The sequence below is a fragment of the Nannobrachium achirus genome (genome assembly GCF_963921795.1).
Source record: "Nannobrachium achirus genome assembly, chromosome: 6".
Classification (NCBI taxonomy): domain Eukaryota; kingdom Metazoa; phylum Chordata; class Actinopteri; order Myctophiformes; family Myctophidae; genus Nannobrachium; species Nannobrachium achirus.
In genome coordinates, this window is record NC_137815.1 from 63,463,657 (window position 1) to 63,478,771 (window position 15,115).

At 42.6% G+C, this 15,115-nt stretch overlaps 1 protein-coding gene across 2 annotated transcripts in view; it reads left to right on the forward strand.

The window, feature by feature from the left end:
• Positions 1-15,115, forward strand: part of cdh4 (cadherin 4, type 1, R-cadherin (retinal)) — a gene marked incomplete at its 3' end in the record, with an annotated part of 159,755 nt that overhangs the window by 32,641 nt on the left and 111,999 nt on the right. For both annotated transcript variants that reach the window (XM_080728850.1, XM_080728851.1), the window contains exon 3: positions 1,132-1,314. In XM_080728850.1, the coding sequence (XP_080584976.1) occupies positions 1,132-1,314 (183 nt within the window). The remainder of the gene's footprint in view (positions 1-1,131; positions 1,315-15,115) is intronic.

Here is a 15,115-nt window from a genome sequence, read left to right on the forward strand (position 1 = left end):
TAAACCCCCGCTGTGTTGACTAACCTGCAGGGTCATCCACTGATGCTCTCCTCTGCACCCTCTGTTATTGGACTGGTATTTCATCAATCTCCATTTGATTTGATGCTAGGCCTCTGCCTGTGTTAAGTGCCACACACTGTAGGGCCAAATGCTGCTCCCTAGCATTACAGGGGAGATGGGTTGTTATTGTTTTTTGTTTTTTTTGTGTGTGTGTTAGCCTGATACAGAAAAAAGAACCATACCTTTGTAAACTATAAAACACCTCATAGCTTAGCTTGGGAGACGTTTCATGTATACAGTATATGTACTGTATGTGTGCATGTACTGTATACATACATACAGTACACATACAGTACATACAGTACATATCGTCGTTGTCGGGTGGAAACCGCTGTGAGGCGTTGTGTGCTTGTAGATCAGCTGTTTTCACTAGTTTAAATCGTTTTTAAAATGACATATACAAAACAAACGGTTTTGGACATACAAGGTTAGAAAAAATTAAAATAACAATTTAGCCGATAGCCGACACTGATACCGATATTTGTTTATTTCGTTTTCGGTGTATTATTTCCCCTTTTGCGACAGGGAAACAAACAAATCAACATTATAAGAAATAACTGTTCAGAATCTACTCTCTTTGTAGGGCTGCAAATAACCAACACACCAACATAGCCAGTGGAAAATGTATGCTTATCAACAACAGATATCGGCTACTGCCATCGGTTAATGTCAGCTTTATTTGCCAATACCGATATTGACTGATAACGGCAAACATCGGCTGATACCGATGTGTGGCCTATATATCGGTGTATCCCTAGTTTCACTTATACAGTATATGTACAGTATGTGTTATAGTGTACATACATACAGACAGTACATATACATACATACATTATGTCTGTCTTTCATGACATGACAGGCTCTCCAATACACTGTCATGAGGTTGTCGCCCAGTATTTTAGCCCAATTACACGTGAAGATGTATAATTTACAACACTTATTTCTCCATCTTTCATCCTGTCACCGGAACATAAACGTCTGAAAATTAGAACCCGCCCACGCCCAGCTTGTTGCTTATTCATTGTCGAAATCGTCAGGGGTTGATACAGTATGCTCTGGTTTCCTTTCCAGGTCAGCATTGAAGAGATGCTGTCAAGGGCCTGGGACTCTCAACCGAGAGTCATCAAGTTCTCACGAAGGCATCAGAGAGGCTCCTCCACCAATGGGCTGAGACGACAGAAGAGAGACTGGGTCATCCCACCAATCAATGTGCCGGAAAACTCCCGAGGGCCCTTCCCCCAGATGCTTGTCAGGGTGAGTGACAGTACGCGCGATTGCGGCAAATAGAAGTGCTCCTGTGCTGATTCACAATGTCACAATATATGGAAAGTTTCTTTTCTGATTCATAACTTTTTCTTTGCCTAGATCCCTCTAATTCTGTACTTTTTTTAGCATAGAGATTGAAAAACAGTGAGAAGCAGGAAAGGTAGACAGCCCACATATTGTTTCTACGCATCCCCTGGCGGGCAAGTGAGAGCAGTGGAGAATACAATATCTGTGACAATCACCGCGAGGGCCAGAGACTCAGCAGGCAAAAATACCTACTCTAGTCGTCTCAATTGAACCCCTGATGCTTGGTGATTTGCCTGTGGGTGCAACACAGACAGAAGGAATTGTATGGCAAGCACACAAATACACAACATGCTGAATGCTTGCCCTTGTACCATACTGAATTTCAGTACTAGTATAGCATGTTAGAACACGGTCAAATTGGAACTCCCAATTGAACGCTTTGAAATTCTTAAGGCCTGTCCATAGTATCTCCGAAACCTCTGACTTGTTCGGTGAGTTGCGATTTCCGACGTGCAAATTTCATTTTGTAGTCGAACCAGACCTTTCCGCTGAAAAGTTCGGTTTTGGAGAAAGTGTGGACAGGCCTTTAGTATAATGACAATAACCCTTTGCTATGCTAGGTTTTCAATCGATTTCAATAAACCAATTTAATTTATATTGAAGACCATACTCTTACGGATATACAGCAACTCCTCAATCAGCAAGAGCATGGCAATATAGCAAACAGAAAAAACTCCCCCAAACAAGAAGAAACCTTGAGCAGAATCTCTCACTCTTAACCCTTTTTGTGCCTATCCCGAACAAGTTCGGCTTTATTTCAATCCAATACAATATTTTATTTGCTATTTTACTTACCCCGAGCTGCTTGGAGCAACGTGGGTGGTCCTTGCTCGTCCAGCGCTTGCCAACAAGAGACGCTAGATGGTCCGACGATTTATTCGATTGAAAATGGTTTAAAATAAAGTTTAGAGCCCCCCAAAAAAATCTCAATCTATACTGTCGGCGGCGCGACATATTCCGGGGTGCCTATCCCGAAGTAGTCCGGGATATTTAATAAAATGAATTATTTAATCGGAGGCCTCAACGAAGCCCCGGTCTAAACGTCCAGTCGTCCATCCATGGTCCGGGCCAACACTCGGCCATACACGGGCCGTAGTCGCGCTAACGGCCGCATCGCGCCGCCCACTCCAATAATAAATCACATCTTTAGACAGGATTTTCTCCGGATTGTGTTCCCAGACCCAAAGAGAAAGTTTTTTGCGACTGAAATAGCTTTAGATCGGGCTTCTAAAGGGGTTAGCATTTTGGCTACATGTCAGCTAGCTTCCTCCTCTCGTCCCACATAGCATTGGCTGGAGTGAAATCCCAAGGCTCTTGGGACAGTGTCGACGGAAGCTAGAGCGAAGGTCTATAGAGAGATTTCTGGCACTCTAGCGGCCACTTGTGGTCCAGGGCACTGTATGAGTTAAGTGGGTGGCCAGCTGCCTCGACCATTTGGGTTAAGACAGAGAGAGAGACGAAGAGAGGGAAAGGCACTAAGATGCACAACAACAACAACAACAATAATAATTGTAACAATACCGACTACTTTAACAGTCATAATCCAAGGAAAACCTCAATCCGCAGCCAGTGGAGCTGCAATCACGATCGATGGAAGCCTTCCATGGACATTCTGGTTAAGAATTGATGATGAATCTTTTTGCTAATCACTGGTAACAATGTATTAAAAACAATTAAGGCTGGGACTTTAACTGATTAATTGCGATTAATTAATTACAGAAAATTAACGCGATTAAAAAAATTAACTCATTTTAATCGCACTTAGTTTTTGCACCACAGAACCTTCAGTTTCGGGCATACTGATCATAGCGATGCACCAACCAAGAAGAGACAACAAACGCAAAGGAAGAATAGCCGATCAGAGCGCTTTGCTTGGCCCAGTGGATGTGAAATTTAGATTTAAAAAACTCACTTGTTGATTCACTCGTACAACAAAATGTGTTTTACTTGAAAAAAAATGCTTCTCAGGTCAAATATCGATGTGCGATTAATTGCGATTAATTAATCACAGAGCCTGTAATTAATTAGATTAAAAATTTTAATCGCATCCCAGCCCTAAAAACAATACTACACTTAAATCTATACTGTGTAAGTTGCTCAACTAGTGGTCAGAGCTGTATAGCAAACCGCGGTCGCGTCCGCGTCTTTCGGGTCCCTGGTTCCTGTGCGTTCAGGCATTCCGGAGAAACGGATCCTTCACCCGAGTATGTTGTTGTTATGTTGAGGCAAGCTACTTCCTGAGAAGTCAGCAAGATGCGCCTGTGATTGGCCGGTAGTGTACCATGTGTTTATGATCTGCGATATGATTGGCCAACATATACACATGATGCAGATGACGTCATTTTGCCGCGAAATTTTCCCCCCCTCATGGCTCATAGAAAACATATAAAGAGAAGGCTTTAGAAGCTGAAATTAACGGAGTGGGGGTTCTAAAACTTTAGCGATTTAACAGTTAGGACAATTTTAAGATTTGTTTTATAAAAAAAGTTACATGGTATAACTTTAAGGTCATTATACTACAGGTGAGGTGTGGTACCCATAGCCATGATATAATCACTTAATAGCACAATATCTTGTGTATTAATGCTTAAGTACGTTATGAATAATAATACTTTCCCTGTCAATGCTTTTAGGGATATATTAAATTATACATTAAGGATTAAGCCAAGAAGCTCTTTGGCAACAATAACGACCGAAACAACCTCAGTTAGCCTCAAACATGTCAGTCAAATGCTAATGACGCACACACAGATTTGAGACTGATGAATCAGCTTACATTTCATCCGCTGCACTGCCACTTAGGGCTGTCACGATTATGACATTTTACATAACGATTAATTGTCTCTCAAATAATTGCGATTAGCGATTTAATTGTGCATTTGTCGTTGACAATTACATTTCTGTTTGTCTTGTAGGAAATTGAAATTGCACATGGCAGATATAACCTAAATATACAAAAAAATTACTGACATATTTGACAACTTTATACTTAAAAAAGAACATTGATAGTGGAAATAGCCGATCTACTATCTTGTAGATCTGCTATTTCGACATTTTCTTTTAAATGTTTAAAATCACACCCGTGTGAACTGAGCGGTGGTTTACCCACCTCATAGATCATGTGTACCGATTTTTGTGACATTTGAAGAAAATATGTAGGAAAAGGAGCAAAAAGTGTGTTTTGCAGAAAATTCAAGATGGCGGAAAATCTATCCTGGCGCAAATGGGCGTGGCCTATATGGGGAGATGCGTCTTGACCCAAGGAATCCAGGGAAAAAAGAATTTTAATTTTCCGATCTACGGTTCAAGAGTTACGGGGCAAAACGCAAAGTGGGCCGTTATAGCGCCACCATGAGGCCGAGTGATGTAATTATTTTTGGATTCATTCTTAAAATCATTATGAATCTCCTCTCCGAGGTTTGAAACTGTAGCTCCTATGGTTTACGAGAGAAAAATACTTGAAAGTGATTTCTTGCATTGTCCCATTATAAGTCAATGGGGACAATTAAGCGTCGTTTTTTGCCGATTACGTCGGCATGGTAAGGCGGATCGGAACGAAAGGTAATAACACACCATTCCCGGCCGAGCCGCACATTTTGATATATATATTGCGCGAGTGGTGTAAATGGTGCGGCACTAGTTACGCGCCGAAGTTTAGGCTACATACAGACAGACACGGACGGACGGACGGAGACCCACACACACGGCCACGTATAGGAGCGTTGTGACCACCGCTCAAAAATATATGAGCATTTTTCAACATGGAAACGATTATGACGATTATGACAAAACAATTGCGATTTTGTCAAATAATTGCGATTAGACGATTGATTATGTAACAATTGTGACAGCCCCTACTGCCACTCATCTTATCTTATCTTAGACTGAACAAACAAGTGAAAATGGCCTTGAATTAACGCGCTGTCGGCAGCCAAACAAACTGTAATAAGTCACAAAGTCACATGTTTTACAGCGAGCGGCAAAGGAACAGAGTAAAGTTCTCCGTGCGGGTGTGAGTGATTCACTGTCAGCTCAGTGACTCAGAAGAGGCCGCTCTGTACTCTGTTCACTCTCTCTGTCTCTTATCAGTCACCCACACAGACACCCAGCTTTCTGTTGGTCCCCACACACATACTGTACACACACACACACACACACACACACACACACACACACACACACACACACACACACACACACACACACACACACACACACACACTCGCCAAGTCCCTTACGCCGATTTGTACAGCAAGGCTTACACTCTCGGATTACCCGAAATCGCCTTTCACCAAGAGGCCACATTTTTCCACCAAAGCGAGGAAACACTCGTCCCCCACAATAACCCACACAGCAGGGCCACAGCGTGTCAGGGGAGACCCGCCCGCCGCCCTGCTGGAGAAACAGACCCTCTTCTGTCCACTTTTGACATTATCGGGCGTGAGATGGTTGGATTCAGGGCTTTCACGATTATGACATTTTACGTAAAGATTATTGTCACTCCAATGATTGCGATTAACGATTTAATTGTGTTTTTCTCGTTGACAATTACATTTCTGTTTGGCTTGTATAGGCTTTGAAGTTACACATTGCGGATATGACACATAACCTAAATATACAAAGAAATTACATGTTTGACAACTTTATACTTAAAAAATAACATTTATAGTGGAACTAGCCGATCTGCAAGCTCACAACGCGTCGCATCGCGATGCGTTGTGAACTTGTAGATCTGCAATTTCCACTGCGATTACCTCAAATAAATGCAATTAGACGATTATGTAATAATTGTGACAGCCCTATTTATGAGGGCAATTTTAAGAAATGTATAGGCTACACATGTATATGAGTGTGTACTGTATGTGTCTACGTGTTTGGCAGGTTACCGCCCTTATAGCCACAGTCGAACGCTTTGCACCATGGGCGATATGTGTGACTCATGCTTGTCCGCTGCTCTGCGAGATTCTTCTATCCCCAATTCTCTTTGCAACACGACTCTCCATTCTGACAGGAGCGGCTGGGATTTAGGGCTTTATCTTTGCCTGTCTCAGAAGTGGCACGAGAACAGCCTTTAAAGCTCACACACTCCATTTCAGCGTGCCGCGCGAACTCTCACCCCCCCCCCCCCCCCATGCCAAAACTCATTGTTTTTCTTACTCTCTCTCTGTCTCTCTGTCTCTCTGTCTCTCTGTCTCTCTCTCTCTCTCTCTCTCTCTCTCTCTCTCTCTCTCTCTCTCTCTCTCTCTCCCTCTTTCTTTGTCATTTCTCTGTGGCTGGCAGGGACGTGCAGAGAATGTTAGAGAGGCAGGGGCCTTCGGAGAAAATATCGAAAATAGCAGACCTCCAAGCTCACAATGCGTCGCGATGTGAGCTTGGAGGTCGGCTATTTTCGGTGCTTGATACCACACTGAACTAAACAAGAACATGATCAAGTCGATACTGGAGATGTGGCGTAACGGCATGTATTTCTACACAGAGAGGGAGAGTTTGGACGAGGCAATTCTCTTGAATGCTGCCTTCAGGTATGGCATGGAAAGGAGGGCATTTGCATTTCTTTCACCATAGTAAAAACTGCATTCATGGTCTGGAGAGAGGGGGCACTTTTTGCAGACTATTACCCTTTTGTGTATAATCACCCATTTGCATCCATCAAACGAGGTGTGTGGAAGTCTGCCGTGGTTGTTTTCCCCTTATACTGTAGGTGCAGCGAGGACAAAGAAGGAACACTGTTCCATCAGCTCTGTCACCATGGCACTGCGCACCGTGGGAGGCTAATAGAGCTCTGCTGCTCTCCGATGTTTGATTAACCCCGCTTAGAATACGAAAAAAAAAACATGCACCCAGGTCACGGAATGGTTGAGGTTTATTAAAAGCGATGAAAATACATCATAATAACCTGATATCCATGAAGACACTGAAGCATACCTATTTTAACAGGAAAGGCAAATGTGGGATCTATTATTACCATGTTATAGTCTGTCCTCATCCTCATCATTGCTACCAGTAAGACTCCCTAATCAGGAGATAAGCGACCGCCAGGTCGCATAGTATACACAATCGTAGCTAATCAGGAGGGAATATGGGAAATGGGACAGATCCATGTTGATGACATGACTTTAGAGATACTGTGTACCGCTTTGCGTGATTTTAGGCCAAAATCTGTAGTAGTGTCCCAAAATGTGTTTAGCAAAAATCGGCTTGATGGTGGTTTTGACATATTACTTGGTATGAACACGGCGTCCGAGCAAAAGCTAGGGTATGTATGGCAAAGATAGGATTCCACATTTCTACGGTTTCTTGGGCTGGATATGGCAGCCTGGAACGGTTGTTCAAGTGCAGCTACACTTGGCATGTTAGTAAATGTGCCACAATTAACAATAATAATGCATTGCACCTGTGCTGCTGACCTGCGGAACCTGGGAATATACCATTTTGTCAAGATGGGGAGAATACAAGTGTGGAGATTGTAATTATAATTATAATACCTTGTTAAAGTGAAGAGACATTCATGGATTTATATTTAAAAGTCACTTTTATTTCCCCTCCCCTGGACCCAGTGTATGGCAGCTGCATACCCCTAAGCACAGGAATACTACGCACACCACGTCCTTGTGGTGGTGCAGGCTCACGACAGTGAAATCATTCAGGAGGTGTCTAAAAAAGACAGAAGTGGCCGGCTGGCCGCACACACTATAGCCAAGTGCCAAAAGTTTTATTAGGACATAGAGTAACAAACCGACGTTTTGGCAGCACAGCTGCCTTCTTCAGGGTATACAGAACACATTTCAAGTCACACTTAAAGGGATATTCCACTTTCAACAGGGAGCAGTGGTAGGGCTTCTCTCCACATACACACCCATTGTAACTTCAAACTTAATTTTAACCATGATAGATTCATTAAAAACAACCATTATTTTTTCTGGAGACTCATTTTACCTTCCTAATACGTGAGCAGGCCGTGTTTTTTCGATAACTTTTTTCATTTATTTTTAATAATTATTTGGAAAAATGGAAAAAATGAAATACAAAAAAAATATTAATAAAAATAAATGAAAAATGTTATCGAAAAAACATGGCCTGCTCACATATTAGGAGGGTAGTATGAGACACCAGAAAAAATAATGTGTGTTTTTAATGAATCTATCATGGTTAAAATGAAGTTTGGAGTTACAATGGGTGTGTGTGGGGAGAGGCCCTGGGCCTGGAGGGCCTGGTAACATTTACATCAAATATCTAAATATTGAATCAAGCTAATTAAAAACTGTTCAGGGTGTTCATAAAAGCCTGATAAGATGATAAAATTAACAAAAGTTTTTTTGAAAGTGAAATACCCCTTTAAATAAGGTGCCTGGGATACATACAACCAATCAGATGCATCTACAAGAGCATGGGTTCTAATGGGACCTGTCCCTGTGATGGAGGCAAATGGGGATCAGGTGCAGTCTCACACATTAGCTGATTAGGGAGGGGTTATACCTCATGAGTAAGCAAGGTGAGAGAGAAAATCTGGAAACTTAATTCCTTGTCATCATGACAACTATACATGCAATATATACAATACCAGTCAGAGAAAGAACCATTACAAATATTTGAGTGCAATACAAAACACCTCAGAGATTACATATCGATCAAAGATATAGCTAGAAATACGCTTTTTATGTCCTGAATTTAGCTCTGCTGCATACCCCTGCCCCATTCTGCTCGCGGCCATTTTCATGGCCAGGCCCATGCATTCACTGCGCGCTCACTTACGCAGTCCAGTCATGAGGAATCGCGAGTGCGGTGCAACTTTGATGGCACTGATTTACCATTGTGCTCCAAATGGAATATGCTGCAGCGCCTTATGCTGTCAAATAAATTATGTCACTCGGCCCGACGCAAGAGCAGTGGAAATAGAGAGAGAGGTTGAAAAACAGCTTGAGTTAAATACTGAGATAGATGAGGGGGAGAGAGAGAGAAAGAGAGAAAGAGAGAGGGAGAAAGAGAAAGAGAGAGAGGAGGGCGGGAGGGAGACAGGGGCGTCACAAGGGGAGGGAAAGTGGGACTGAGTACCGCGCTGCGAGCTTGCAGATCTGCTATTTTTGAAAAGTAGTGAAAATGTGTGCCAATCTTTGAATATATGTATTTTTTTAAGTGAACATTTGTAACTAAAAATTGGCTTCTGGGGGGTCCCTGGAACTAAATATTTTGATGAGGGGGTCCGGGGCCAAATACATATCATTTTGGGGGTCCTTCACTTGAAAAAGTGACATAGAAACTGACATAGAAATAGGGAAATATTCAAAGACTTCTCAAGATTTTTTTCAAAAACAGCAGCTCTACAAGCTCGCAGCGCTGTGAGCTTGTGGATCTGCTATTTTTCAATAGTTAAAGCACAAAATAACGCATAATAATGCGTTCCCAGTCTAAATGGGTTAAACCCCTCGCCCCTATATGAAGAACATTCATGGGGGGGGGCCCGCAGTGAATCCTTGTACCCGGGGCCCAGAATTTGGTGTGACACCCCTGGAGAGAGAGAGAGAGAGAGAGAGAGAGAGAGAGAGAGAGAGAGAGGAGCGTAGTAGGGAGGGAGAGAGGGAGAGAGGGAAAAATAGAAGCCATTTAGAGAGTGCTGTAAATCTGCGGGGGTAAAGAGGCCAACATTAGTTTCAGGCCATTTGTGGCATTCTCATCTCAACTGTCTCCTGCAGCACCTTAAGACTGAGGCCAATGAGCCAGGGCTGATGGAATGAATGCCGTACCGTCAGAGCATTGCAGAGACAGAAGATCTCCCTTCTCTCCTCGCAGCCATGCTACGGCACCAAACGGTGGCCGCCTCCCTGACCCGTGGTGGTCAGTGTTGAAGAAAAGAACAGAATAATTAGGGAAGTGGGAAGAAAACAGAAAGACGGGCTTTCAAAAAGAGAAGGATAGAGATTTGCGGAACAGTCCTCCTCGAGGCCGAGCAGGGGTCGAGAGAGTGGAACCGAGTGAAGTTATGATTTTTTGAAGGCTGCCCGCCCACGCCGCCCAGGAGAGAGAAACGATAAGAGCTGGAATCCAGTAAGCATACTATAAAAGGTTATTCCAACATTGCTTGATTGTTTCATTTCAAGGACTACAGTGAAGGCGAAGCAACGTCTACGCACAAACAAAGGGCCTCTGTTTCCTGTTTTCCTTAAGGGAACAATTCATGCATAATTCTTTGCCCTTTCACTCCAAGAAGCTAAAATGCAGCCGTTATACGATGAAGGCATACATTATACATTATATTCATTTTCATGTTCTGTAAAAGCTAGAAAAGGCCTGAGGTGTACTGTATACAGGTAAACTGTATACGGTATCACAGTGCAGCTGAGCAAATCCAATTTGTTTTGGGTCATTATTGTAAAAAGCCTATTATTGCGGTGCCGATGGCAACTGTAATAAATGGCACGGTTGAACTCTTAAGTTTCCAATCACAATGACTGGAGGATTCTCATTTAGATATATTTGATCTAAAGCCAACCGAATCACAACCCACCTGACTAAATGAAATCTCAGTGTTGAAGTTCATCACCAACTTTCCACAGTCTGGTTGGACCAAAAGTTTAACATTAATTTAGAGGCAACAATTGCACATTTGTATTGGTTTCTTGGTGTTTTTGTTTTTGACACACATACTGTACACAGTTAATTTAGACTAGAGGCACAGTGATTGCACATATTTATTGGTTTCTTGGTGTTTTTGTTTTTGACACATACTGTACACAGTTAATTTAGACAAGAGGCACAATGATTCACTCTGCTCTTTCATTATTGGAATTACAGGGTTTATTTTAAGCCTTATGTTTAATAAAAAAAAGGGAACAAACGAATCACTTCAGCATCATCACATCACCAAGATTTATCTGAAATGGGTTTTATTATATTCAGCTGCGTTGGATAAACAAATCCAAAACAAATGCCTTTATATCTGTGATTATCTTTTATTTATTTACTTTCACACTGGCATTTCTGTAAGCACTTTTTAATTTTGCCCATATCCAATGCAGATTTGTTATACAACAATATTCACAAAACAACTCAATTGTAGGCGACTGTAGAAGCTGTGTATGCCTATTAATGTCCAAGTGAGCTTAATAATATTAGTGGCATATTGCAAAATGAGATACTTAGTTCTTGTTTTGAATACAGAACTGTACCTGTATTTCAAAACCAACAGGAGACGACCGAAGAACAGCAAAATCTTAATTAGGTCCGATTCTGGTTTACCTGTTTGAATATTAATCACATTGCAATGTGTATAACGAATCATTAGCTCAAAATAGGTTTGTACTCTTATTATAAAATGTGGTCAGGACTTCCATTTAGAATTATGCAAACTGACTAGCATACATAAATTACAAGGTCATTGTCGTATACACATACTGTATGCAGAACAATGCAGCAAAAGCTGGTTAAGAGAAAACGTCCAGAAATCCAATTTATTTTAAGTAATGAACGCCACCAGGAAGTAAGGTACTTATCGTCACTGTCGCTGTCGGGCAGAAACCTCCTATCTCCAAGTTTCAAATTGGTACGCTTTTTTCATAAAGCAATGCCCCGCTTCGTCATAAAAGACTGTCGCACAAAACGAGTGAAAATAGCCGATCTACAAGCACACGTTGTGTGCTTGTAGATCGGCTCTTTTCACTAGTTTAAATCATTGTTAAAATGATAAATACAAACTAGAAATACTGTTCCTACGAAACAGTGTGGGCTTGCATGTAACAACACCATGTATAGGCATAAAGATCTACCCTTTGGCTCATTGGCACCTCAATTGCAAGTGTGGTTGCCAACGTGACTATATTCTGCAGCGTGCTAACTGTCATGTGAAGCTCAACCAATACTCCAGCTAACACCACTCCCAGATGTTTTTTCCGCCAATATCCAATTGCACCTCATTGGCTAAAGGCCCTGCCTTTGTACTGTCGTGGCGGACCTTGATTAATAAATAATGAAGATAACATAGTGTTCTCGCCTTTCAGGCGAAGCCCACAATGAACGGTTTTGGACATACATGGATTCCGCCCGACAACAACGTTATTAGGATTTGTCTTGTTCTTTTTTTTAAGTGTTTGAGTATGTGTGTGTGCGTGAGTGCATGCGTGTTTGTACCCAGCATCCCCACTCACTTGACAATTAGAAGGTGACAGTCCCATTAGAGCTGGCCCGGTGGTACTGAGGCTGAGTGCTGTGGTGACTGACAGGGAGCTCGGCCCCTCACTAAATAACTGTCAGTCTCCTCTCCTCAGCCCTGACCCCTCTGGCAGCCTCCCTGGGAGCCACACTGGAACCTCTCGTTGGCAACCTTAGCGTCTCCGTGAGCCAAACATGGCCCTCCTTTCAGACCTGGCCCCCTTCTGATTGGTCGGACCTGCACGCACTAGCCTTTTGGCGTGCCAGGAGGTCTTTCAGTTGGCCAACATGGGATGTTTCTGATTGGTCAGCCTGTCAGGCCAGTGTGTCATGCTGTGAGATGGCATGGCAGCAAGATGCGACAGCCAGGGAGGAGAACAACGTGCAGAAATACCAAAAAGGCACCCCTCTCACCTCAGCGACCGCGGTTTTCCTAATGAACCTAAGCGCAACGGTGGGGGCCAGTGGTGGGCAGTGTTTACTTGGACCGCGCAGAGGTGCCGAAAGTCGGGGGGATGAAGATTTACTATTCTGTCCTTAACGGCACATAACTCTGTAACGGCGCTGATTCGGCTCATGTTGACTGCCGCACAGCTCGACACGGCGACTCGCTCACTCGCCGGTGTCTCACGTAGCTCATGGTCCCCCCGTTTTCAAACCGTTTCTATAAAAAACACGAGACCTACTGTATCATAATATACATTTTCGGATCTTACGGCCAGCACAAAGCAGTGTCATTGATAAATTCCGACCGATGCAGTTGTTGTTTTCATGCACAGTGCCCACATTGCGTATGTACTGTAGAAAATGTACTTGTGGCCATCTGTGCACGCTTGGGCATGTTGGTCCTAAAGTGGGTTTAAGTGATTTTGTTGTTTCTAAAATACATGTTAAATAGCTCTATATTCCCATAGTAACCATTGCTATAGTATACAGGTAGAGTGTTTTTTCAGTAATGTGTCTCCTGGAGCAGGCATGTGCACACATAGACATCAAAGGGGGCTTGAGCCCCTGCCCTTTTACCCGTCTGTAAAAAATGCCCTCACCAGACCATGAATGCAGTTTTTACTATGGTGAAACAAACGCAAATGCCCTCTTTCTAGCCATGCCATACCTGAAGGCAGCATTCAAGAGAATTGCCTTGTCCAAACTCTCCTGAACTAGAATGCAGTGTCTTACATCCATGCCGTTATGAGCTCCATGAGCTTGGAGGTCTGCGATTTTTGATATTTCCACCAAAAGGCCCTTTTGGAAATTTCAGCCCCTGCTTCTCTAACATTCTGTGCAAGTCTCTGTCCTGTACTGTAGATCCGTGCTCATATACACATAAAGTAACTGACATCACAGCAGTGGCGTCAGTTCATCAAAAGCTAGGGTATGGCAAACATGGGAGTCCTCATGGAAAATAGGTATTACATTTTGTATAACACGGTTCTATTGTGAAAATAGCAGATCTGCATGCTCACAACGCCTCGGAGATATGCATGTGTGTCGTGTTTGCACCCCTCACTTTGCACAGGCAGCAGACTTCAGGCAGCAGAAAGCGATTGTGCCATTGATTGACCTGCAATATCTTTGTACTGTTTAAAAGACACAAGATAATAATAGTGAGATATGTCCCTGTAGGTGGGTTCTGCATCTGCTTGCAATCCAAATCCATCAGAATTTACAGTGCGTCATGTTGAACACGTACATCACTCATGTTCAACATGGCAGATTACATTGAGGTAACAAACACAGTCATTTGGATTATCCATACAGTATATTACATCAGACGAGTGCCCATGGCCCAATTTGCTGAGCTGGTGGGAGACACCAACATCTGAAATAGCTTTTGTGGTCGGAAACTGCAGATAAACCATCTTAAAGCACTTGATTGAGAATGTTTTTTTTTTTTTGTTTTTTTTTTTCAATTATTGGAAATCTCTATGGTAAAAATGAATGGGCTTTTTGGGGGGGAAGGGGGACACAAAATGGCCATCACTGCTACGCCCTGATAATAACAATAGCATCGTATATACAAGTAGTCACTGTGATCTTTCATGAGGTGGACGAGTCAATGAGTTAGAGAGAGAAAGAGATGCTGTTTATTTCAATAAACACTTTATTGCGAATCGAAATTATGTTCAAATACTGTATGTTCATTCACCTTTGAAATACCGGTATGTTCAAGGACTTCTTTGTCTTTGAAGAATGTTTGTGAACCGATACCTTTGTGGATGTTTGTTTCTGGTCATCAATATCCATTTTGGGACTCAGACACAACTAGAGCGTGCAGCGTCCCTGTTACGCTTGTTGATATGTCGATATATTACAGTCTTGGAACATAAATACTGTACATGGCAGGACTTCGGGAGGCATGATTCTGAAATGCGTGCCCCAAAATGCCAGCATCAACATGGTTACTAAGGGTTGTCTACTGCAGTGGTTCTCAACCTGTGGGTTGGGACCCCCAGGGTGGTCCCCAAATTATTTTGGGGGGGTCTCCAGATGATTACCTTAATATGCAACATTGTTTTCTCACTCAAAAGTATACAAACCCACATACATTTTAAGTGTA